This window comes from Rattus norvegicus, chromosome 10 (genome assembly GCF_021556685.1).
Source record: "Rattus norvegicus strain SHRSP/BbbUtx chromosome 10, alternate assembly SHRSP_T2T, whole genome shotgun sequence".
Classification (NCBI taxonomy): domain Eukaryota; kingdom Metazoa; phylum Chordata; class Mammalia; order Rodentia; family Muridae; genus Rattus; species Rattus norvegicus.
In genome coordinates, this window is record NC_141543.1 from 6,689,518 (window position 1) to 6,714,262 (window position 24,745).

Here is a 24,745-nt window from a genome sequence, read left to right on the forward strand (position 1 = left end):
GCAGTGAGCAGTGAGCACTAAGACTTAAGCGGCTACAACAGGCAAACCCAGTTCTACACGGATTCGGGTGTGGCTCCGCTCCCTTTCCCGCATCTTGGCCCGCCTCACACGCTTGCTGATTGGTGGAATCTCTTGTGGCGGCTAGCCAATCACCGGAGTGCAGACACAGACATGGTCTGGGCAGAGCCTGGTGAGAGCAGTACTCCTATTGGTTGGAGACGGCGCCGCAGAGCGGCACGTACACACTGGAGAGGCGTGGCACCAGCGGCCGTTGAAAAATGGCGACTGTTACTGAGCTGAAAGCTGGTGAGTGCATTGGGATGCTCGCCTGTGGGAAGCGTCGGGCCTTCCGTATATAATAGAGATGGGACGGAAGAAGAGCTCACGGAGTCCCGACTTGTCTTTTTCCCGGGTCGTGCTGGGGTAGCAGGGGGCCGCCGGGAGCAGCCTTTGCGCATGCGCTTTGTTAGGGCTAAACTTGGAACTGGAGGGACTGTTATCTGTGGTCCCCTCAGGACCTCTGGGCATCTCTTAGACCCCCCCCCCCCCCCAGTCCGACAGCGCCTAAAGATCTGCGTTTTCTGAGCTGACCATGACAACACCACAGCCACGACTTGGTAACAGACACACTTCTCAATGATTTGCGCGGCTAGATAGGTCTACTTTGTCCTTTGGGAAAAACCCGAGACAAAGTTGTCCATCCCGGCTGCTCTTCAGGATTTTTCGGAAGAGTTTTTCTAAAATGGTTGGTTGCAGGGTGCGTGCAGGTTCCATCCCCAGGACTACAAAAACAAGGAGTAAACATAAATGATACGTGTATACTGTTAACTCTGAGTTAGACTTAATGCTTGAGTCGTAATTGGAATTAGTTAAGGTTCAATGTGTGATTGTATCAGACACTTCACAACTCATCTAACAAGTACTTGATTCTGTGTCCATTTCATACATGAGGTGCTGAGAGGTGGAATATTTCACCCACGTTAATTTAGATAGAAATAGACTCATGTAGAAACCCCATAAGGTACAGTGGTGCACCAGGTCTTTTTTTTTTTCTTTTTTTCGGAGCTGGGGATCGAACCCAGGGCCTTGCGCTCGCTAGGCAAGCGCTCTACCGCTGAGCTAAATCCCCAACCCCCCTGTGTACCAGGTCTTAATCATGCCATTCTGCTTCCCGTATAATAAAAAAGAGTTCTGAGTTTCAAAGAATTCAGAGACTAAGCGAATGGAAATGGTAATGGAAATCTGGAGAGGACCAAGTAGAATAGTTTGGAGACTAAAATTTAGTAACTATTAACTGCATATGTACTAGGGACACTGTGCTGGTGAGCATTCCAAAAACAGACATAAGTCAGTCCCCATGAGGGACTTCACATGAGTCAATGAGCTCTTCTGGAGGTGGGAGTATACATAGTACATGTATATTATGTAAACTTTCCATAGAACTTCAAGGTAAGTGTTGTGGGAAATAAGTTGGGTTAAGACCAATTCCTGAAGACATTTTTATAATAGCAGCATTGTAAGCATAAGACTACAAGTAGTAAAATGATAAAGATCCCAGGGGTTATCCCTATAAATTTAGGGGATCTCCTTATATTTGTTTTTCTGCATTCTCTGGTTCTTGATATGCTTTGTGTCTAAGAGAAAAGTAATAAAAACTTGTTAACTAATCAATGGTCTTATATTTTATGGGCTTTTACTCATTTAAAACATTCTTCCATTTCACCTAGATCTTTCTCTGAGAGGTAGAATTCATTACCTCAGAGAAGGCAACTGAGGTATGGGTTAAGAATCTGCCACCAAGTATGAAGGACATGCTACATTTCCCAATACCATCTTCATTACTTTTCATTTTCTGCTAAGTTTGTGAAGTACTGTGTGTACTTCAGAGTAATCGGGACAGGATGCTCGCCAGTAGAAAAGAATCTCTCAATTTCCAAAGACGGAACTAGAGAACAAGGATTGTGTTATGATCCTAAGTATGATAAAGGTCCTTTTATGGACCTGTTACAAAGTATAATTGGCTGACAACTGTAATTAGTATACCTGCAGAAAGGTTGAAGGAATGCTTTAGAAATAAAGAAGAACAATGAAAAGTCTAAGAGTGTGTATCCGTAATCACATGGCCAAGGATTATTGCTATTTACCAAAGATTAGAAACTTTGCTGTATGTAACTAAATGTATGCAAGCTGATTTGTGGATTTTGATTATTGTGGCATTTTGATGCTTTTGCCATTGACAGAGCAAAGTGCACTGTTAAATTACATTTTTTATTATTATTTTTATATGTATATGAGTAGTACACTGTAGCTATCTTCAGACATACCAGAAGAGAGCATCAGATCCCATTACAGATGGCTGTGAGCCACCATGTGGTTGCTGGGATTTGAACTCAGGACTTCTGGAAGAGCAGTCGGAGCTCTTAACCACTGAGCTATCTCTCCAGCCCTAAACTACATTTTTCATCAATAATGTAAGGTACTATATTATAAATATGTTATATTTAGTGAGCTCTTACTGTATTCTAGGCATTATATTGGTTTTCTAAAGTTGCTGTTTAGCCACAAAGGACTATTTGAAATAGGAAGGTTCCATATTACTGTTAAGGGATGATGACAGCTCAACCCAAGCCCATCATGTATACTAAGTCTGTACACTTAAAGCCTATTATCTCAACTTCTGATGTTTGTCACAGTATAACTTTTCAAGACATAAGGTCACATTTCACATGCATACTCCTGACTCCTTAAGTTAGCAGTGGTATAGTCCCTTATTAGAGTCTCATTAAGATTTATTTTTGCATTTGTCTCTCTCTTCTCTGTCTTCCTTTCTCAGCCTATGTGTGTGTGTGTGTGTACCTACATGTGTACGAGAGTGTAGTTGCCTAAGGAGGCCAGAAGAGGGTCTAGAGTTCCCCAGGAATTACAGATGGTTGTGAGCTGCCCATGTAGGTGCCAGGGAGCAAACTGAGGTCCTCTGCAAGAACAATATGCATTCCTCACTAAGTCATTTCTTCGGCCCTTTGTGTTACATTTCTAACTAGGCTAGACATTTCAAAATTCTACTGTTGGGCTAGATGTACCTTACCTGTCATGCATGAGGCCCTGGGTTTCAATCCTCAGTAACACAAGCATTGGGGGTGGTAGTGAACACCTATAATCCTATCACAGCCTACCTGTGAGATAGAGACAGGAGGATTAGAAGTTCAGGGTCACGTTCAACCTACATAAGGAGTTTAAAGCTAGCTTGGGATACAGCCTAGGTATGAGGCCCAAGCTGTTCTGATTTCCCAGCCTCCCAAGTACTGGGGGAAAAAAAAGCTTTGGATCTCAAAGTTTCTCTGCATTAATAGTGATAATGACACATAACTTCTTTTGTGGAGGGCAGGTGGTTTTCTGTAATAATCCTGGATTAAAGTGCTGTCTAAATCCATGTGGGAACTAACTGTAATTGTGTTCATCCTTTTCTCCCATCAAACTATCGTCCCTAACTAGAGATCCAGCATTGACAAACTTGAATTTACACAGATATATTGAGGGGATCTTTACTAATGTCATTGTTCAGCTTGTCTCTGAATCAAGAACTGTATTTGTGTCATTCTCCCTTTTTTTTTTTTTTAATATTTTTTTATTCAAGTACACTGTAGCTGTTTTCAGACACACCAGAAGAGGGCATCAGATCTCATTACAGATGGTTGTGAGCCACCATGTGGTTGCTGGGATTTGAACTCAGGACCTCTAGAAGAGCAGTCAGTGCTCTTAACCATTGAGCCATCTCTCCAGCCCGTCATTCTTTTAAACATTATTCTTTAGCACATATCTGAAATATCAACATACTAACAGAAGCATTTATATTTTATATTTATTTAACAGTTTTAAAGGACACCTTGGAAAAAAGGGGAGTGTTAAGACATTTAAAAGCAAGGATCCGTGCTGAAGTTTTCAATGCTCTGGATGATGATCGTGAACCCCGACCATTGTTGTCTCATGAGAACCTTCTAATTAATGAATTAATTAGGGAGTATTTGGAATTCAACAAATATAAATACACAGCCTCTGTCCTCATAGCAGGTAAGTAGTTATTCATCACTGGAGAAAAGATCTCCTTTTCCCCCCTAATTCTTAGCATTTAGCCTGAATATGTAGTTTCATTGCTGTGTCATGCAGGTGACTGAACACTTAGTATCCCATAGGCTCTTGTCATAGCATGAACAAATTCTGGTGAGCTTTATGCTGTCGAGGAAAGTTAAGAACTAGGGCCTTTTACTGCAGGTTCTTTGTAGTGGTGGGAGTACTTCCAGCCACCAGCCCAAGAGCTCTCTGGATTCTCAAAGAACACACACACACACACACACACACACACACATTTGAAATCTATATTTCATCTTTGCTGCTCCATTACCTTCTGGGAAGGCCCCCTCTCCAATAGAGCCCACATCCCTTTCCATCTACATTACTGGATGGTTTCTCTCTTGCAGCTCTTAAATCTGATCCTTCTCTCTCCTAGTCATGGTGACATGATGATTCTCCACCACCACCACCTTACCCCCTCTCAGTCTCTTGTCTAAGCAATCTAAAAGTCCCACCCCATCTCCCTGGCCAGCCAATGACAATTCTTTATTAACAGTTGAAGCCAGATGAGGGCAAGGATTGAAGCCAACTGGGGGCAGGGACCCCTCAGTCTGGAAGCGTGGCTTTTTGGGAGCTGAAATAAGACAAAGTTCTTCACGTGATGTTAAGCATACATTCTCATAAAGGATAATGATTCTGCTATGTTGAAGGAGCTCTAAAGATGAGTACTCTGTCTGCATTTACACTTGCATTCCAGAGGAGGGCATCAGATCCCTGAGCCATCATGTGGTTGCTGGGAATAGAACTTAGGACCTCTGTATGAGCAGCCAGTACTCTTAACCTCTAAGTCATCTCACTAGCACTAAATGGATATATTTTTAAAATGAGTTATTTAGTATTACCATGTGTTTACAGTCTATAGACGTCTCAGAAAACATACTGAAGTCCAGCATTGTAGTTGCAGAAACCATATTACCAATCACAAATTAGAGATATAAAAACTAGGTGTGTGTTAAGCTGTAATTAAGTTCCACATTTAATTGTTTGGGTATATATTGACATCATAAACTCATGTGTATGTTAGATCTGTCTTGAATGTGCTGTCAGCATTCTTCCAAAATCTGAGAAATGAGAAATGTGTCACCTGGAAGATATGGTTGTTATTATCAAAATTGAATTTACCTTTTAGATTAATAGACTCAGTGTTTTCCTGAATTTTTCCCTCCAGAATCTGGTCAACCTGTAGTTCCATTGGACAGACAGTTTCTCATCCGTGAACTAAATGCCTTTGAAGAATCAAAGGATAACTCAATGTAAGAAGTTTTTAAAAAGAGGTTTGCACATGTTGTAATTAGATCCTAATGTCATAGTGCTGGCTATGATTTATTTTAACCCAACAGGAACTTATTTAGGTTTATTGTATATTACACATTGTATGAGATCGAACAAGTGTAGTGCTGAGGTCTCTGCTGCAGCTGAGCTTGCTGTGGCTTCAGGGGACTCAACACTTAGCTAACCATCTGCTTCCCTGCCTCCCTCCCTTACTTTTCCTCCCTCCCCTCTTCCTTCCCTTGGGGACTTTCCCTCAATCTGTTTCTTTCAATGGTGGTAATTGAACCAGGGCCTTGAGTGTGTACAACAAGTCCTTTATCCCAAGCAGTGTCCCTGGCCCAGCCCTCTACTTCTTTCTTTTTTAAACTTTATTTTCTTTCGATTTTCTTTTTTTTTAAATAGTCCCAGTTGTCTTGGAACTCTAGCTCTGTTCTAGCTTGGCCTCCAACTCACAGACATCCATTTGCCTCTACCTCCTGAGCACTGGGATTAAAGGCATACACCACCACCAACTGGCTTTTTTAAACTTAAAAAGTTTTTTGTTTATGTGTATAGATGTTTTGTCTGCACGTATGTCTATACACCACATACATGCCTATACACCACGTACATGCCTGGTTCCCTCAAAGGGAATCATGCCTATACACCATATACATGCCTGGTTCCCTAAGAGGCCTTGGAGCTGGAGTTACAGGTGATCATGATCCAACATATGGTCCTCCAGAAGACCAGCTTGTGCTCTTAATGGCTCTGAGCCTTCTCTCCAACTCCTCCCCCTTCCTTCTTTCTAAAAATGACTCCTCTTGGCCTCTAGATCTTTTTGTCTTCTTTCTGAAGCTTTGTTCTCTGAGTTGTTTCTTCTTCATATTTAACTCTTCCTCCTCACTGCTTTCTTCACTTCAATGTAAGAACAAACTCAGATCGCCTCTCTAAAAGGGCCCTCCAATCACCTTTCTCTTACCTCACCACTGCTTTATAGATTTTTATTGCCAGACCTGTTTTTTTTTTTATTGAATTTTTTTTTTTTTATTAACTTGAGTATTTCTTATATACATTTCGAGTGTTATTCCCTTTCCCGGTATCCGGGCAAACATCCCCCTCCCCCCCTTCCCCTTCCTTATGGGTGTTCCCCTCCCAACCCTCCCCCCATTGCCGCCCTCCCCCCACCAGTCTAGTTCACTGGGGGTTCAGTCTTAGTAGGACCCAGGGCTTCCCCTTCCACTGGTGCTCTTACTAGGATATTCATTGCTACCTATGAGGTCAGAGTCCAGGGTCAGTCCATGTATAGTCTTTAGGTAGTGGCTTAGTCCCTGGAAGCTCTGGTTGCTTGGCATTGTTGTACATATGGGGTCTCGAGCCCCTTCAAGCTCTTCCAGTTCTTTCTCTGATTCCTTCAACGGGGGTCCTATTCTCAGTTCAGTGGTTTGCTGCTGGCATTCGCCTCTGTATTTGCTGTATTCTGGCTGTGTCTCTCAGGAGCGATCTACATCCGGCTCCTGTCAGTCTGCACTTCTTTGCTTCATCCATCTTGTCTAATTGGGTGGCTGTATATGTATGGGCCACATGTGGGGCAGGCTCTGAATGGGTGTTCCTTCAGTCTCTGTTTTAATCTTTGCCTCTCTCTTCCCTGCCAAGGGTATTCTTGTTCCCCTTTTAAAGAAGCAGTGAAGCATTCACATTTTGATCATCCGTCTTGAGTTTCATTTGCTCTAGGCATCTAGGGTAATTCAAGCATTTGGGCTAATAGCCACTTATCAATGAGTGCATACCATGTATGTCTTTCTGTGATTGGGTTAGCTCACTCAGGATGATGTTTTCCAGTTCCAACCATTTGCCTACGAATTTCATAAAGTCGTTGTTTTTGATAGCTGAGTAATATTCCATTGTGTAGATGTACCACATTTTCTGTATCCATTCCTCTGTTGAAGGGCATCTGGGTTCTTTCCAGCTTCTGGCTATTATAAATAAGGCTGCAATGAACATAGTGGAGCACGTGTCTTTTTTATATGTTGGGGCATCTTTTGGGTATATGCCCAAGAGAGGTATAGCTGGATCCTCAGGCAGTTCAATGTCCAATTTTCTGAGGATCCTCCAGACTGATTTCCAGAATGGTTGTACCAGTTTGCAATCCCACCAACAATGGAGGAGTGTTCCTCTTTCTCCACATCCTCGCCAGCATCTGTTGTCCCCTGAGTTTTTGATCTTAGCCATTCTCACTGGTGTGAGGTGAAATCTCAGGGTTGTTTTGATTTGCATTTCCCTTATGACTAAAGATGTTGAACATTTCTTTAGGTGTTTCTCAGCCATTCGGCATTCCTCAGCTGTGAATTCTTTGTTTAGCTCTGAACCCCATTTTTAATAGGGTTATGTGTTTCCCTGCGGTCTAACTTCTTGAGTTCTTTGTATATTTTGGATATAAGGCCTCTATCTGTTGTAGGATTGGTAAAGATCTTTTCCCAATCTGTTGGTTGCCATTTTGTCCTAACCACAGTGTCCTTTGCCTTACAGAAGCTTTGCAGTTTTATGAGATCCCATTTGTCGATTCTTGATCTTAGAGCGTAAGCCATTGGTGTTTTGTTCAGGAAATTTTTTCCAGTGCCCATGTGTTCCAGATGCTTCCCTAGTTTTTCTTCTATTAGTTTGAGTGTGTCTGGTTTGATGTGGAGGTCCTTGATCCACTTGGACTTAAGCTTTGTACAGGGTGATAAGCATGGATCGATCTGCATTCTTCTACATGTTGCCCTCCAGTTGAACCAGCACCATTTGCTGAAAATGCTATCTTTTTTCCATTGGATGGTTTTGGCTCCTTTGTCAAAAATCAAGTGACCATAGGTGTGTGGGTTCATTTCTGGGTCTTCAATTCTATTCCATTGGTCTATCTGTCTGTCTCTGTACCAATACCATGCAGTTTTTATCACTATTGCTCTGTAATACTGCTTGAGTTCAGGGATAGTGATTCCCCCTGAAGTCCTTTTATTGTTGAGGATAGCTTTAGCTATCCTGGGTTTTTTGTTATTCCAGATGAATTTGCAAATTGTTCTGTCTAACTCTTTGAAGAATTGGATTGGTATTTTGATGGGGATTGCATTGAATCTGTAGATTGCTTTTGGTAAAATGGCCATTTTTACTATATTAATCCTGCCAATCCATGAGCATGGGAGATCTTTCCATCTTCTGAGGTCTTCTTCAATTTCCTTCTTCAGTGTCTTGAAGTTCTTATTGTACAGATCTTTTACTTGCTTTGTTAAAGTCACACCGAGGTACTTTATATTATTTGGGTCTATTATGAAGGGTGTCGTTTCCCTAATTTCTTTCTCGGCTTGTTTCTCTTTTGTATAGAGGAAGGCAACTGATTTATTTGAGTTAATTTTATACCCAGCCACTTTGCTGAAGTTGTTTATCAGCTTGAGTAGTTCTCTGGTGGAACTTTTGGGATCACTTAAATATACTATCATATCATCTGCAAATAGTGATATTTTGACTTCTTCTTTTCCGATCTGTATCCCCTTGACCTCCTTTTGTTGTCTGATTGCTCTGGCTAGAACTTCAAGAACTATATTGAATAAGTAGGGAGAGAGTGGGCAGCCTTGTCTAGTCCCTGATTTTAGTGGGATTGCTTCAAGTTTCTCTCCATTTAGTTTAATGTTAGCAACTGGTTTGCTGTATATGGCTTTTACTATGTTCAGGTATGGGCCTTGAATTCCTATTCTTTCCAGGACTTTTATCATGAAGGGGTGTTGAATTTTGTCAAATGCTTTCTCAGCGTCTAATGAAATGATCATGTGGTTTTGTTCTTTCAGTTTGTTTATATAATGGATCACATTGATGGTTTTCTGTATATTAAACCATCCCTGCATGCCTGGGATGAAGCCTACTTGGTCATGGTGGATGATTGTTTTGATGTGCTCTTGGATTCGGTTTGCCAGAATTTTGTTGAGTATTTTTGCATCGATATTCATAAGGGAAATTGGTCTGAAGTTCTCTTTCTTTGTTGTGTCTTTGTGTGGTTTAGGTATAAGAGTAATTGTGGCTTCGTAGAAGGTATTCGGTAGTGATCCATCTGTTTCAATTTTGTGGAATAGTTTGGATAATATTGGTATGAGGTCTTCTATGAAGGTTTGATAGAATTCTGCACTAAACCCGTCTGGACCTGGGCTCTTTTTGGTTGGGAGACCTTTAATGACTGCTTCTATTTCCTTAGGAGTTATGGGGTTGTTTAACTGGTTTATCTGTTCCTGATTTAACTTCGGTACCTGGTATCTGTCTAGGAAATTGTCCATTTCCTGAAGATTTTCAAGTTTTGTTGAATATAGGTTTTTATAGTAAGATCTGATGATTTTTTGAATTTCCTCTGAATCTGTAGTTATGTCTCCCTTTTCATTTCTGATTTTGTTAATTTGGACGTACTCTCTGTGTCCTCTCGTTAGTCTGGCTAAGGGTTTATCTATCTTGTTGATTTTCTCAACGAACCAACTTTTGGTTCTGTTGATTCTTTCTATGGTCCTTTTTGTTTCTACTTGGTTGATTTCAGCTCTGAGTTTGATTATTTCCTGCCTTCTACTCCTCCTGGGTGTATTGGCTTCTTTTTGTTCTAGAGCTTTTAGGTGTGCTATCAAGCTGCTGACATATGCTCTTTCCTGTTTCTTTCTGCAGGCACTCAGCGCTATGAGTTTTCCTCTTAGCACAGCTTTCATTGTGTCCCATAAGTTTGGGTATGTTGTACCTTCATTTTCATTAAATTCTAAAAAGTTTTTAATTTCTTTCTTTATTTCTTCCTTGACCAGGTTATCATTGAGTAGAGCATTGTTCAATTTCCAAGTATATGTGGGCATTCTTCCTTGATTGTTATTGAAGACCAGTTTTAGGCCGTGGTGGTCCGATAGCACGCATGGGATTATTTCTATCTTTCTGTACCTGTTGAGGCCCGTTTTTTGACCAATTATATGGTCAATTTTGGAGAAAGTACCATGAGGAGCTGAGAAGAAGGTATATCCTTTTGCTTTAGGATAGAATGTTCTATAAATATCCGTTAAGTCCATTTGGCTCATGACTTCTCTTAGTCTGTCTACATCTCTGTTTAATTTCTGTTTCCATGATCTGTCCATTGATGAGAGTGGGGTGTTGAAATCTCCCACTATTATTGTGTGAGGTGCAATGTGTGTTTTGAGCTTTAGTAAGGTTTCTTTTACATATATAGGTGCCCTTGTATTTGGGGCATAGATATTTAGGATTGAGAGTTCATCTTGGTGGATTTTTCCTTTGATGAATATGAAGTGTCCTTCCTTATCTTTTTTGATGACTTTTAGTTGAAAATTGATTTTATTTGATATTAGAATGGCTACTCCAGCTTGCTTCTTCTGACCATTTGCTTGGAAAGTTGTTTTCCAGCCTTTCACTCTGAGGTAATGTCTGTCTTTGTCTCTGAGGTGTGTTTCCTGTAGGCAGCAGAATGCAGGGTCCTCGTTGCATATCCAGTTTATTAATCTATGTCTTTTTATTAGGGAGTTGAGGCCATTGATGTTGAGAGATATTAAGGAATAGTGATTATTGCTTCCCGTTATATTCATATTTGGATGTGAGGTTATGTTTGTGTGCTTTCATTCTCTTTGTTTTGTTGCCAAGATGATTAGTTTCTTGCTTCTTCTAGGGTATAGCTTGCCTCCTTATGTTGGGCTTTACCATTTATTATCCTTTGTAGTGCTGGATTTGTAGAAAGATATTGTGTAAATTTGGTTTTGTCATGGAATATCTTGGTTTCTCCATCTATGTTAATTGAGAGGTTTGCAGGATACAGTAACCTGGGCTGGCATTTGTGTTCTCTTAGGGTCTGTATGACATCAGTCCAGGATCTTCTGGCCTTCATAGTTTCTGGCGAGAAGTCTGGTGTGATTCTGATAGGTCTGCCTTTATATGTTACTTGACATTTTTCCCTTACTGCTTTTAATATTCTTTCTTTATATCGTGCGTTTGGTGTTTTGACTATTATGTGACGGGAGGTGTTTCTTTTCTGGTCCAATCTATTTGGAGTTCTGTAGGCTTCTTGTATGCCTATGGGTATCTCTTTTTTTAGGTTAGGGAAGTTTTCTTCTATGATTTTGTTGAAGATATTTACTGGTCCTTTGAGCTGGGAGTCTTCACTCTCTTCTATACCTATTATCCTTAGGTTTGATCTTCTCATTGAGTCCTGGATTTCCTGTATGTTTTGGACCAGTAGCTTTTTCCGCTTTACATTATCTTTGACAGTTGAGTCAATGATTTCTATGGAATCTTCTGCTCCTGAGATTCTCGCCAGACCTGTTTTTATTGCCTAGCATCAAGTATGTGTCCAGTTTTTGCAGTTGTAATGCTGACTTCTTTTCTCCACGTGGCTTCCTGTCCAGTGTTTCTTGTGGTTCTTCACTGTTGTAGGAGTCCCCCAGTTATTTAGTCTCGCTTTCTTCATTGACTCCTTTAAATTTAAATGGGGACTCCATAGGTTCCGTCTTCTGTTTTCATTTCTTTTCACATACCCCATACTCTCGAGTCTCTAGGGAAGTCTGTATGGGGCAGATGTGCTCAGACCACTTTTCTGGTTGGGCCATATTTCTGTGGCATCCCAAATGTAGTATGCTCTACTACATTTGCTCTTTTTGCTGACTCACATGTTCCTCACAGGCTTTTCTTGTGGCAGCTCAGGTTTTTAAAGGCAGAGCCAACAGGCACTTTAAAGACAGGTTTTCCCTGCCAGTCCTTCACCAGCACTGTTGATTCTGCCTCTGGTTATCTCTCCAGTCTCAGTGCCCTGTGCCATGCTGTTCACACTATTTAGGAGTTAGGAGACTCATTTTATCCTGCCCTTTGTCTTTCTGAGGCAGCTATTGTATTGTTTAAAAACATTCAATAAATTTCCATGGTGCACATGGGCGAGTCAAGCTCCAGTGGCTTGACCCACCTCTTAGTGGCACACAGTTGATTACATGGTTCTTTGCCTTTGCACCAAATGTTCCCTCTCCTGGAAGCCTGAGATCACTCTTCTTCAAACTTCTGTGGGTTCACCCTTTATCTTCTTGGCCCTGTTTAGATGTTCCCACAGGAGTTGGAAGGGAGAAAACTATCCACAGGTTCATGGCTATGAGCAGTTTGTGCTCACTGCATTGAATTTCAGCTACCAAGAAAACTGATTATCTGCATAAAATTCAGGTGATATGGAGAAGAAAAAAAGAAAGCATTGCTTAGTTCCATAGTTTCATGTTCTCTTTATATTTGTCTTTGTGCTAACATGACAAGACTGTGGCAGATTTTAACAGCAATCTAAACAGACTACAAAGGATTATAATGGCTATTATGCTAGATTTTTTTTTTTAAAGATTTATTTATTTATTTTATGCATATAAGTACACTGTAGCTGTCTTCAGACACCAGAAGAGGGCATCAGATCTCATTTACAGATGGTTGTGAGCCACCATGTGGTTGCTGGGATTTGAACTCAGGACCTCTGGAAGAGCAGTCCGTGCTCTTAACCACTGAGCCATCCCTCCAGCCCCTAGATTTTTAATAAATAAAATGATTCAAATGAGTGCTGAGTACAGCAGTTGACTGTTATTATAGCACTGTATATTTATCTGTTTCTTACTGCACTTGGTCATTGATTTGCATGGGGTACCCAGATTGTTCAGCTTTGTGCTAGTCAGCTGAGGAGCTGAAGGAAAAGCTTTGAAGCACTAGGTGTGAGAGAGTACAGCGAGCTGACTGCTTGCCTACACTAATTTTGACTCTGTATTAACATAGTGTTTGACTTATGCATTAACATGGTATGAACCCTTAGATAGGGAACAATGGCCTGAATGAGAAGTCTTTTGAGGGGTCATAATGAGAGTATTGGTTTTTTGCTGCAAAACATCTAGGCGATATAGAAAAGTGTAAGGTGGTCACCAGTTGCTGCCCACTGACACCTCTCACTTCCCAAAGATGACCCAGTGAACATTTTCTACTTGCATTATTCAGACACAAGCACATAAAGTACAACTGTGTGTTTTTTTTCTTCCACATATGCGGGAATTGTATATATACATCTCTTTTTCAACACTTTAGTATCTCTTATTTGGGGGTCACTGTAGTTTGTCTCAGAGTTTTGGGTGTCTGTTGAAGGCTGTCTCTGCTTCCTTTCCTTCCCATGCAGAGTCACATCTTCCCCTTTAATTGCATTCTTGTGTTGTGGATTTCCAGCATTTTACTGTTTTGCCAAAATTTATCTGACACTTGCTACAATGTGGGGCACTGTAGACACTGAAGATGTGGCAGCACGGTTTTCTTGTCATCTGACTTGGGGTATCCATATTTATTTGGTGAAAAAATTTTAAGGGGGGGTGTTATCACTCTTTTACAGAGCTAGAGGTCATGAGTATACTAATCACTACATTTGAGTGTTAAGCAAAACAGTAGGTAATAGTTTAAACATTTGGACAGTTTTTGAAATGTGTGAAGATTCTCAGAGTAGCTGTCTTAGTGTTCTATGGCTGTGAACAGACACCATGACCACAACAACTCTTAGAAAGAAAAACATGTAATTGGGGCTTGCTTGTAGTTTCAGAGGTTTAGTTCATTCTCTTTTTGGTGGGAAGCATGACACCGCATAGATAAGCATAGTGCTGGAAAAGTAGCATTTAGAACTACAGGCAAGAAGAAGAGAGAAGACACTGATACTAGCTTGACTTTTGAAACCCCAAAGCCCATCCCCAGTGACATACTTCTTCCAACAAGGCCACACCTCTTAAATCCCTCTCCAGTAGCACCACTCCAATTCAAATATATGAGTCTCAGGGGTTCATTTTTATTCAGACTACTGCAATAGCTAAGAAGGTATAGTCATTCTAGAAGAAGACATTAGTTTTATTTGAAGGTGTTAGGAGCAAGTAGCTATTAGATTTTTTTTTCCCTAGCCCTTTGGTAGCGTTTTGCAGCAGTTGAACAAGTTAAAAAAAGAAACTAGTGACCAGCTGTCCACTGAGCAACACCCCTAGCTATATATACCTTTTAATTTTTTTTTAAACATGGCCTTTTAAAACTTATTTTTGGAAATAAAGTTTACTGTCTATTAAATTGTACATTAAATGTGCTAATTATGTATCATCTAAAGCAGTTTAAGATATCTGACATGTAGATTTTTCTAAATCTGAAGCAGATTCTATCCTAGGTCAGAAGTAAAACTTTTTATCAGTCTCAGACAAGCTGACTGGAAGGGGCAGAGGCATGGAGCCTGTCCTGGGAGTTTTCTAAGGCATCTGTCTCCCTGAGGGCCTGGGGGAGCTCTGGCCTGGAGGAGCTGCTGCAGAACACTCGTGCTCCTGCCCCGCCCCACACATTACTCCAGAACCCACTGTGTGCTGGGTATTGGTAACTGGGTTTACCTGACTGTACTTCCAGATATCTTTACAGGTTTCAGGCTTCTGGAGGTTCAACTGAAGCCATGGAATCTGCTTTAGACTTCCTCAGCTCCTCATATATGTGCCTGTGTGTGGGACTGCTTGGATGTTTGCAGGCTGTGCCTCCCCCAGAGAGTGATCCAAGAAAGCAAGTAATTGCTCCTTGACACCTTGTCCCATTGGTAGAAATGAGTGTGGCTCAGTCAAGCATAAGATGTTTAGACTCTGTTCTTGATAGGAGTGTCATACTTTGAACCATTTTATCAGCTGGGCAGGAGATGGATATCTCAAAAATAAATGCATTTACTTCTGTTTTCAGGGGTAAGATTGGAATCAAGGGAACATTCTGTGCTGTCAGTAGAGTAGCCTTCAGGGTCAAGGGACCACCTAACAGGACTTTGGGTGGCATATTTTAAGAAAGAGCACATAGGAGTTGGTTATGAGTGTGTGTTGTTTGTTTACTCCCGAGAAGCTCTAGCACACTGCTGAGCTGTGGTTTTCTCAGTCATGAGTTGGTAGTGCAGTGATGGGTGAGAGGAAACTACAGAGTGACCTTGTAGATATTGGTTACTACCCAGTTTGCCTGTTAACTTATGTGCTGTTCACTATGCACAAGGTACACAGCTAGAGACTCGACATTATCAACAGCAAACCAAACATGTGACCTGGGGATTGCTTACACCCTTTAAGGAAAAGAAACATCAGGGAACTTTAGGAACCAGATCTTCAGGGTCCACAAAAGCAGGATATGAAGGCAGACCACGTGGGGTTGTTGTTTTTTTTTTTAATTTATTTTTTTCTCCATCTTTATTAACTTGGGTATTTCTTATTTACATTTCAATTGTTATTACCTTTCCCGGTTTCCAGGCAAACATCCCCCCCTGAACCCCTCCCTCTCCCCTTCTATATGGGTGTTCCCCTCCCCATCCTTCCCCCATTGCCGCCCTCCCCACAACAATCACGTTCACTGGGGGTTCAGTCTTGGCAGGACCCAGGGCTTCCCCTTCCACTGGTGCTCTTACTAGGCTATTCATTGCTACATATGAGGTCAGAGTCCAGGGTCAGTCCATGTATAGTCTTGACCACGTGGTTTTTAAGCATAACCTTGGCAGGACAGTGGGTACTGAACCAGTTTTAGGTTCTAGAAAGGTTTTAGGATGGCCTTGGAGTTGACAAGCTGAATTCCAGTGTGTTATTTGAAATTCCATTTTAGTTTAGATGATTTTAATGGTGGTAGTGTGTTTTCAGAGGATTTAAAAAAAAATCTCATTCAAGTTAATTGGTACTTTTAAATTAAATGAGCAGTTGCCACTTGGATAATCTATTTTTCTTCCCTATCTATTGAGTTAGATGGCCATTTCTGTGTCAGAGTTTACCTTTAAAGTGAATGTCTTAAGCTTTTCCTACTTATGAGAAGTGAATTGATTTTGGTTTTGCCTTCTTCCTGAAATAGTCCTCTGTTATATGGAATTTTAGCCCATTTCTTGCGTGGTCCTCCAGACGGAGCCCAGAATGTGCTTCTGACAGAATCAACACTGCACCCTGCAAACAAGCATGTCAGCTGGAAGCCCAGCAGAAGACCAGATGGTAGGAGCTTTTACTACTTCTCCTTTAACTTCTTTGAGTTTGTTCTCTGGAGCTTGTCTAGTTCAGCATTAGCCTGTACTATTTAACTCCAGAAAGCCAGTGCTTTGGAGAAAGAAAATTTCGACAATTTTTTTTTTTTTTTTTTTTTTTTTTTTTTTTGGTTCTTTTTTTCGGAGCTGGGGACCGAACCCAGGGCCTTGCGCTTCCTAGGCAAGCACTCTGCCACTGAGCTAAATCCCCAGCCCCTAAAAATTTCGACAATTTTAAAGCCAGGTCTGAAAGACACCTCATTTCCACATGAGCCTAGTCTCTGGAGCAGCCTGGTTCAGCACACTGTATAGTTTTCTTTGAAATGAAGACGTCACTTGCCCCCTCCTCCCAACCCCCTTTCCTCCCATCTTTCCCAGACTGAAAAATACAAGATTTCTACTGTACAGAGAAGCCATGTCTCTGTACCCATTACATTTTCAGGACACTTTCTGTGGTAGATGACAGTTAACTACAGATAGTAGATTTCTTTTTCCAAAATGTTTTTGAGACAGGCTCTCACTCTTGTTCAGACTGACCTTGAGTTTACCATCAGTCTTCTTTCCTCAACCTGACAGTACCAGGATTAAATGTGTGAACAGCCATGTCCTTCTCACCTTTAAAATGAGCTTTCAGAGCAAAGCCTGACGACTCAGGCTTGTAATCCAGGCAGTGAAGACTGAGGCAGGAATAACACAAAGCTGAAGTTAAGTAAATAAAGTAGAAATGAGAAAGTGAAATGAGCTTTATGTTGATTTGGTTATGTTGGCAGCAGGTCCTGAGTTTGCTTGTGTGAGCTGGGTGTTTCCCCATGTAGCAGACTTGGTGTTTTTTTCTCAGAAGGGTGTTTACAAGTGGGGTTCAGGCAGCTGATATGGGATTTGAAGTAAATTCCTAAGAAATGTCCAACATGCAGATTGCTCTGTATAGTTTTTCTAAGCTGCTACAACCAATGCTGCCTCTTTTGAGTTACTTGCTGCTTCTTAAGTTCTGAAAGCAACATACTTGTGCTTTAGGATAAGCCCTCAAGATATTTGTGACTTGTTTTATTCTCTTTTTGTTGGAATGCTGAGCTGACTGGGTTAAACTAATGTTCTACTAACTTGTACTAACTTTCTAGAGAACGAAGACTGGGAGAAAAGTGACTCAGTGCAGGCCAAAGTTTAGCACAAGGCCACTGTTCAGGCACACCAGAGCACGAGTGTAGGAACTCTCCAAGTTCATGCCAGAAATCGCTCTGACACTGGTGTAGAATACTAACCCACTAACCCTGCTACTGCATGCAGAAACTGCTGAAAGTCTCAAGGAATGTACAGTTGCCTTTAGCCTTCTTTGCCCTGACCTTCTTGACTCCTCAAACCCACCTCTCTGCCATGGAAGATGCTCCTATTGGCCTTTTACTAGTCATTCGGGACTAATTCTATGTGTTCAAGGATCCAAATATGTGTTACCTTACAGTGTGCTTATGGATCAGTGGGTCTGGGTCTCTACAGTGTGGTATTGCCACAACTGTTTTTTTTTTTTTTATTGATGAACTAAGGCTAAGGTTTCGGTTTTATAATTGTGTAAGGTTGTATCTTTGTCTGTATATAACATCATCTCTCCTGTGGCAGTACCTAAGGCAGAATTGCTGGTTCACAGACAGCATGGCATATTTAAGTATATATAATTTCATATTATTTAGTTCCCTACAAAGGCTTTACTAGTTTGTACACTTAGGAAGAATGCATGACAGTCCTAAGTTCCTGTGCCTGGTGGATGGTGATGAACCATTAATATTCGTTAACACAACAACCACAAGACTCTTTAGTGTTATGAAGAAAAAATAGTGTTTTGGGATCTAACTTTTGTACTGTGTTAGAATCTCTTTAATATTAGTGTAATGGCAGTAGAATGCTGAAAATGAGAAAATTGATCATAATCCAGGGTCAGTTCTTCTAAGGTAAAGGCTTTCAGATTAGCTCTGATAACCTTCCACTGCAGGGAGAAAGGAAGAGGAGGAGGAAAGGAGGAAGCAGGCAAGCTGGGGAGAGAATCCCCCTACATGCTCAGTGCTACAAGCAGTATGAGGCCACTCAGTAAAATGGGTTTGGGCACCGCCTCTGTAGAAAGCCTAGAGAAAGTTCATGAATGAGGGTGGCTGTGGAGCTAAGAGACAGGGACAGTGATTTTACAGATACTTTATTCTTGTTTTTGTTTGTTTGTTTGTTTGTTTGTTTGTGACAGAGGTTCTCTATAGTCCTGGCTAGCCCAGTACTAGCTAGCTATGTAGACCAGGCTAGCCTCGAACTGAGAGATCCACCTGGTTCTGCCTCCCTAGTGTTGGGATTAAAGGCTTGGATCTCTATGCCTGGCTTACAAGTTATTTTCTTGATCATCATATATTTTTCTTGACACACAGTGACCTCTTTGTAATGCCTTGAGCAAAGCCTCAGCCATAAGTCATCATCTGGTACATGGTTCTCTGGGTCCACCTACTACAAAAGCTGCATGACTCCTGCCTGGCAGCTCTTCTAGCTTTAGTGGAAAGTGTGAAATGCTGGAAAGAATTGCATAGGCACCCACCTTTAGCAGGATAGCCTGTCACTTAACTCCTGCACTGAGCAGATGTGATCTTTGAGGCAGGGTAGATTTTGTTCTAAATAAAAGTTAAGGCTTTTATGATCAGTATACTTTAAAGTGCAGAAATAACACCATTTGGGCCAACAAGCTGGCTCAGTGGATGTAGATACTTGCTGCCAAACCCAGCAACCCAACAGCCTCAGGACCCTCACAACAGACGGGAGGAACCAACTTCTAAAAGTTGTCCTTTGATTTCCATGTACACCTGCTATGGCCTGTGTATACATGTGTGTGCACATGCATATATACACACAGAGAGAAAAATAAATTTATAGGCTTTCATTTTAAATTTTATGTTTGTGCTTTCTTTCTTTTTTTTTTAAAGATACAGGGAGGTATAGGGTCTTATCACGTACCCAGGCTGGCCTCACTGGTGGCAATCCTCTGGCCTCCATTCCTTCAGCTGGGATTAGAGGCATATGACTCAGACATCCTTTTGTTGTTGTTGTTGTTGTTTTTTCTCATCTTTATTAACTTGAGTATTTCTTATTTACATTTCAATTGTTATTACCTTTCCTGGTTTCCAGGTCAACATCCCCCTAACCCCTCCCCCTTCCCTTCTTTATGTGTGTTCCTCTCCCCATCCTCACCCCATTACTGCCCTCCCCCCAACAATCTAGTTCACTGGGGGCTCAGTCTTAGCAGGACCAAGGGCTTCCCCTTCCACTGGTGCTCTTACTAGGATATTCATTGCTACCTATGGGGTCAGAGTCCAGGGTCAGTCCATGTATAGTCTTTAGGTAGTGGCTTAGTCCCTGGAGGCTCTGGTTGGTTGGCGTTGTTGTACATATGGGGTCTCAAGCCCCTTCAAGCTCTTCCAGTTCTTTCTCTGATTCCTTCAACGGGGGTCCTGTTCTTAGTTCTGTGGTTTGCTGACATCTTGGTTTTTTTTTTTTTTTTTTTTAAATAAAGTTTTATATTTGTTTTTTGTGGCAGTGGTAGGGGGTGGTATTTACCTGCATGTATGTCTGTGTACCATATACATGTCTGGAAGGAAGCCAGAAGATGGCATCAGATTTCCAGAGACTAGACTTACAGAGCATTGTGAGCTGCCATGTGTGTGGTGGGAACTGAACGTGGGTTCTCTAAAAGAGCATCAAGTGCTGTGAGCCAGCATGGCATGTGCACCTATAGCCCCAGCATTGGTGGAGCAGAGACAGGTAGATCTCATTGTGGGTTACTTCCCTAGTGATGACATTAAAGGTATATCACCCCATGCCCAATTTATCTTTGGATTTTATTTAGTTATCATTTTTATTATACTTACATGTATTTGTGCATTTGTGGACTATAGGAGTCAGTTCTGTCCTTCCATGTAAATTTTAGGGATCGAAGTTGGGGTCAAACTTTGTGGCAAACATCTTTACTCCCTGAGCCATCTTGCAGGCTTTAAAAGCACTTTTCACTGTTTCCTGGATAGTGTTATAGCTTTGATAGAAAGATACAAACTACCCCTCTTTTCTTGTGTTCCACAGGAAGGCTCAGCTAACAGGCAGTCATAGTGGTTTTATTGGTCCTACAATGCTGATTGCTCCTTTCTCTGAGCTCATTCCTTATATCTGAGATAGTGGCTCACAAAGTTCTACACTGCACTTCACTCAGAAAAAAAGAAAAAAGGAAAATCAAGCTGAGTATGTGCTGGAAGCCTGTGGCAGAAGGCCAGCCTGGGCTAAATAGTGAGACTCTGTTGCTCCTCTGCCCTCCAAATGAAGAAACATTTGAATTATTACAGTTAGTCTCTAATAATAAATATTTATTATGTCCTCAATGATGTTTAGGAAATGAGAATTCACAAAGTAGAGTCAATAAGATATTTCAACAGGTTTGCTGCCAAGCCTATAATGACCTGACTTCAACTGATTCCCTCAAGTTGTGCTCTGACTTCCATCATGTCAATACATGTTATAAGAAAAACGCATAAATTGCTAGTATAATGCCTTATAATCTGTACAGGTATGCTTGCCTGTCTGCCTGTTTTGATTTGGAGTGAATATTAACACCTGCATATTTTCCCTAGATGACCACCTGAAGAAGGACACAGGGCCAAGAACCATGACTGAAGAGCTTCATGCTGCTGCACAGGCAGTCATTAGATGATGTGTACACCAGGCTCTTCACCTCGGCTGTGTGTGGAGTAACTAACTTATTCCCAGTGCCATCAATTAGACCACCACTGTCTGTAAATGTTTGAATGTCTACAAACATTCAGCCACTCGTGGTTTACTGCATCTGTAGAATACTGATCTGTCATCTAGTTTGCTGGATGCCACTGGGGGAAATTTATTGTTTTCAGGATGTATTTTTAAAGTTCTCATTTGTGAAATCTGAAAGGTCTTTTTAGTACTTTGCATAGTTTGTTTTTTTTAAGGCCAGCTCTAAGTGCTGTTGACGTGCCACTGGTAAAGCACTCACCTCCCATGTGCAAGGGCCTGGGTTCAGTCCTAGCACCGGAAAAAGAAAACACAAGAACAGCTCTTTGTCCATATGCTCTAATCATTAAACTTTTTCTAGCTAGAATTATATGGACCTATAGGGAAAGTCATTCATGTTTTGAAAAAATATTTAAAGGGGCATTAAAACCAGAACTTAATTCCTATAAAGTTTGATTTTTTTTTTTAAATCTGAATTACTGTCTGCCCTGGCTAGTTTTATGTCAACTTGATACAAGCTAGATTCATTTGGGAAGAGGGACTCTAAATTGAGAAAATCGCTCCATCAGATTGGCTTATGGGCAAACCTATAGTATATTTTTTTTTAAATTAATGATCAATGTGGAAGGGTCCAGCCCACTGTGGGTGGTGTCACCCTTGGGGAGGCAATCCTGGGTTCAGTAAGAAAGACTGAGCAAGCCGTGGGGAGCAAATCAATACATAGCACTCCTCTGTGACCCCAGCATTAGCTTCTGCCCTGTTTTCTCTCAGTGATGAACTGTGATGTTGAACTGTAAGCTGAAATAAACCCTCTCCTTCCCAAGTTGCTTATGGTCATGGTCTTTATAACAACAAGGAACCCTAAGATACCGTCTAATGCTGATCTTTAAACTAGATAACAATACTTGATTCCCCAAGAACAGTTTAGCTCTATTAGGGGATTTAATGAAAAGGTGAGGGGGGAAATAATTACTTTTATTTTGCTTTAAGTAAACAAATAGTTTATTATATAAAGAATGTAAGATTAAAGTATGTGCTGGGATCTCAGCATTGAAACAGGTGCAGGTCTCTGGACTCAGGGTACTCCTCACAGCCTGGGTTCATAGTCTCTCAGCTTCTAGCACTGTGGACTCACTCATTCAGGAACCAATGTTTAAGGCTGCACACATCCCCATTTCCATTTTTAAATCTGCACTGACTAGAGTTATAAATTCTATTGTGTTCCCTGTTCAAATATAAATATCAGCTTTTCCCAGAGGGCTTGGTTAATGTTCAGAAGTGTCAGCTATGGAAGCTATGCTATCTTAGGAATTGCAGTTATGTAGGGCCAGATGAAGGGAAAATGCTGGTGTTATAATTTTGGATATGGATGTGAAATCATCAAAGTGGAGGGTACAAATTGTCAAATGTAGCCTTATGCATTCCTGAGTCTTGATTCTAACCTGTCTATGCATAGGCCATGTTTTACTCTCAATAATCATTTACTGCATCTCAGCTCAGTTCTGTGTAGATTGTCATCTGAAGAGGGGCTGACTGGAGCAGGATCACTGGGCAGGTGGGGACTGCGAAGGCAGGACTGGTACGTGTGTGCACTTGATACCTATTGTTCTTACAGGATGCCACAACCTGGGGAACCAGGTATGTTTGAAGAGCTTATTTGAATAGAAACCATCTATTTTTAAAATGTGTTACCATTTTTGTTTTTTTTTTAAATTATCCAAATAAAGAAACATTTTGTATTTTTAAAAGCTGAGGAAGAGCCAGGTTGTGGTGAATGCCTGTAATCCAGTTAAGTACCTGAGGTTTAGGCAGGAAGATTAGTAGTTCTAAGCTAGCCCTAATCTGTAGCCAGACCCTGTGTCCAAAGAAAGAATCAAGGGGCTGAAGAGATGGCTTAGTGCTTAACACTTTTGCTCCTTCAGAGGATCTGATTCCCTCTACTGACCTCTCTGAGCTTCTGCTCTCACATGTTCCTATACATACATAAATATACATAGTTAAACATAAAAGAAACCGTAAGGATCTCTTCTTTTTTTTTTTTTTTTCTTTTCTTTTCTTTTTTTTGGAGCTGGGGACCAAACCCCAGGGCCTTGCGCTTGCTAGGCAAGCGCTCTACCGCTGAGCTAAATCCCCAACCCCCGTAAGCATCTCTTAAACAACAACAAAACAAAGAGTTGAGACAGTCTACTATAGCTGTCTCTTCATGTAGGATTTATGAACACTGTCAGCTGATTTACTTCCTATGGCTTCTTAAAAAAGGTTCGTAGACTGGAACATTATTTGTTTTCAAGATAAGTTGTCACTGTATATACTAGATGATCTAAAACTCTTAGATCTCTGTGCCTCTGTCTTTCAGAGAGCTGTAATTAAAGGTATGCACCACGGCTAAGCTGAGATTAAAAAGACTACCAAGAAAGGAAAAACAGCCCCAGAAGACTATCCCCACAAACAGTATTGATATCTCACTGTGTGAGTCTTGAGGTTGGGGGAAGTTACCTACTAGAAATGCAAGAGAAGTTTATGGGAAAACTTGAATTCACACAAAACATAGGATGGGAATAGGACCAGATGGCTATAGGAGACTTGATTTTTCAAAACTTGGGCAAAGAAAAAATGCCTATCAAGCCTAGGGCTGGCTTCTCAAGATCACAAGTTTAAGCCTAGTGTATATGTTTCTGTAGAATAAACAGGTAGCTCTATAATTATGTGCAAGAACACATTTGTATATGATTTGCATGCCTGACTGATTATGTAAACCTGAGTGCTCCTTTAGCAAAAGCCAAGTGTCTGGAGGACTGATGGTTAAGAATGTGCCTTTAAAGGCATCTGGGACACTGCTTTCCAGATACTTGGCATTCAATGTTTGTGGCAACCACCATATGAGGACTGTGGTCTGGGTGGAATATTTCAAATAAAAGTAAGACCAAACTTCCTGGAGGTGGCTCAGTCTGGGAAAGTGCTTGCCATGCAAATATGATCAAATCCCTAGACACCCAAGCACCTAAGAAACTGGGCACAGCTGTAGGTTCCTACTGTCATAGAGCTGGGAAGGTGGCAACAGGATGACCCTCCAACATTGTTGGCCAATTTATCCAGCCATTTTCATGAGCTCTGGGTTCAGTGAGGGAACTTGTCTCAAAAAGTGAAATTTTGGTATGGTAGCCTATACTTTTGTGTCAGTACTCTGGAAGCAGACACAAGTAGATTTTGGAGTTTGAGTCCAGCCTGGTCTACATAGCAAATTGCAGGCCTGCTAGGGCTATATAGTGATGCCTTGTCTCAAAAAGAAAAAAGTCATGTTCTTCAACACACACACACACACACACACACACACACACAGTCTGTCTGATGTGAAAACTTTTCAATTGCCTGACTAACAAGAGAAGTGTGAAGCACTAAGTCACTCTCCTCCCACAGGTCCTGTCTTCTCTCACTGTCTGAATCTGTTTGAGAGCTGCAGTTGTTAAAGCTGCATGTCTGTCACCTGACAAAGCATGGTAATGGGAGTTCACGGTGGCAGCATGACACACTGCCCACCTTTCCCAGGACATCGTGTGA

General features: G+C 41.2%; 1 protein-coding gene across 4 annotated transcripts; it reads left to right on the top strand.

Annotated features, from left to right (window-relative positions):
* The first annotated feature begins 229 nt into the window (after nt 1-229).
* On the top strand, nt 230-22,015 carry Cep20 (centrosomal protein 20). Of its 4 annotated transcripts, none has more exons than NM_001108261.1 (5): nt 230-306; nt 3,871-4,068; nt 5,297-5,381; nt 16,255-16,388; nt 21,055-22,015. In NM_001108261.1, exons 1-5 carry the CDS (start codon nt 279-281, stop codon nt 21,132-21,134), a joined length of 525 nt encoding a protein of 174 aa, NP_001101731.1. In that variant the 5' UTR covers nt 230-278; the 3' UTR covers nt 21,135-22,015. The 4 variants fall into 4 exon arrangements, with proteins under 4 accessions (NP_001101731.1, XP_087428793.1, XP_087428795.1 ...); XM_087572667.1 differs by having other exon boundaries at nt 256-306; nt 16,278-16,388; nt 21,055-22,010; XM_087572669.1 differs by lacking the exon at nt 16,255-16,388 and having other exon boundaries at nt 256-306; nt 21,055-22,010.
* The last annotated feature ends 2,730 nt before the right edge of the window (nt 22,016-24,745 follow it).

Excerpts from the sequence above, each read along its gene's own strand:
- Cep20 (NM_001108261.1), top strand. The coding sequence starts at position 279 with ATGGCGACTGTTACTGAGCTGAAAGCTG. Across the intron at positions 307-3,870 it reads TGTTACTGAGCTGAAAGCTG|TTTTAAAGGACACCTTGGAA; the intron begins GTGAGTGCATTG and ends TTTATTTAACAG. Across the intron at positions 16,389-21,054 it reads GCCCAGCAGAAGACCAGATG|ATGACCACCTGAAGAAGGAC; the intron begins GTAGGAGCTTTT and ends TATTTTCCCTAG.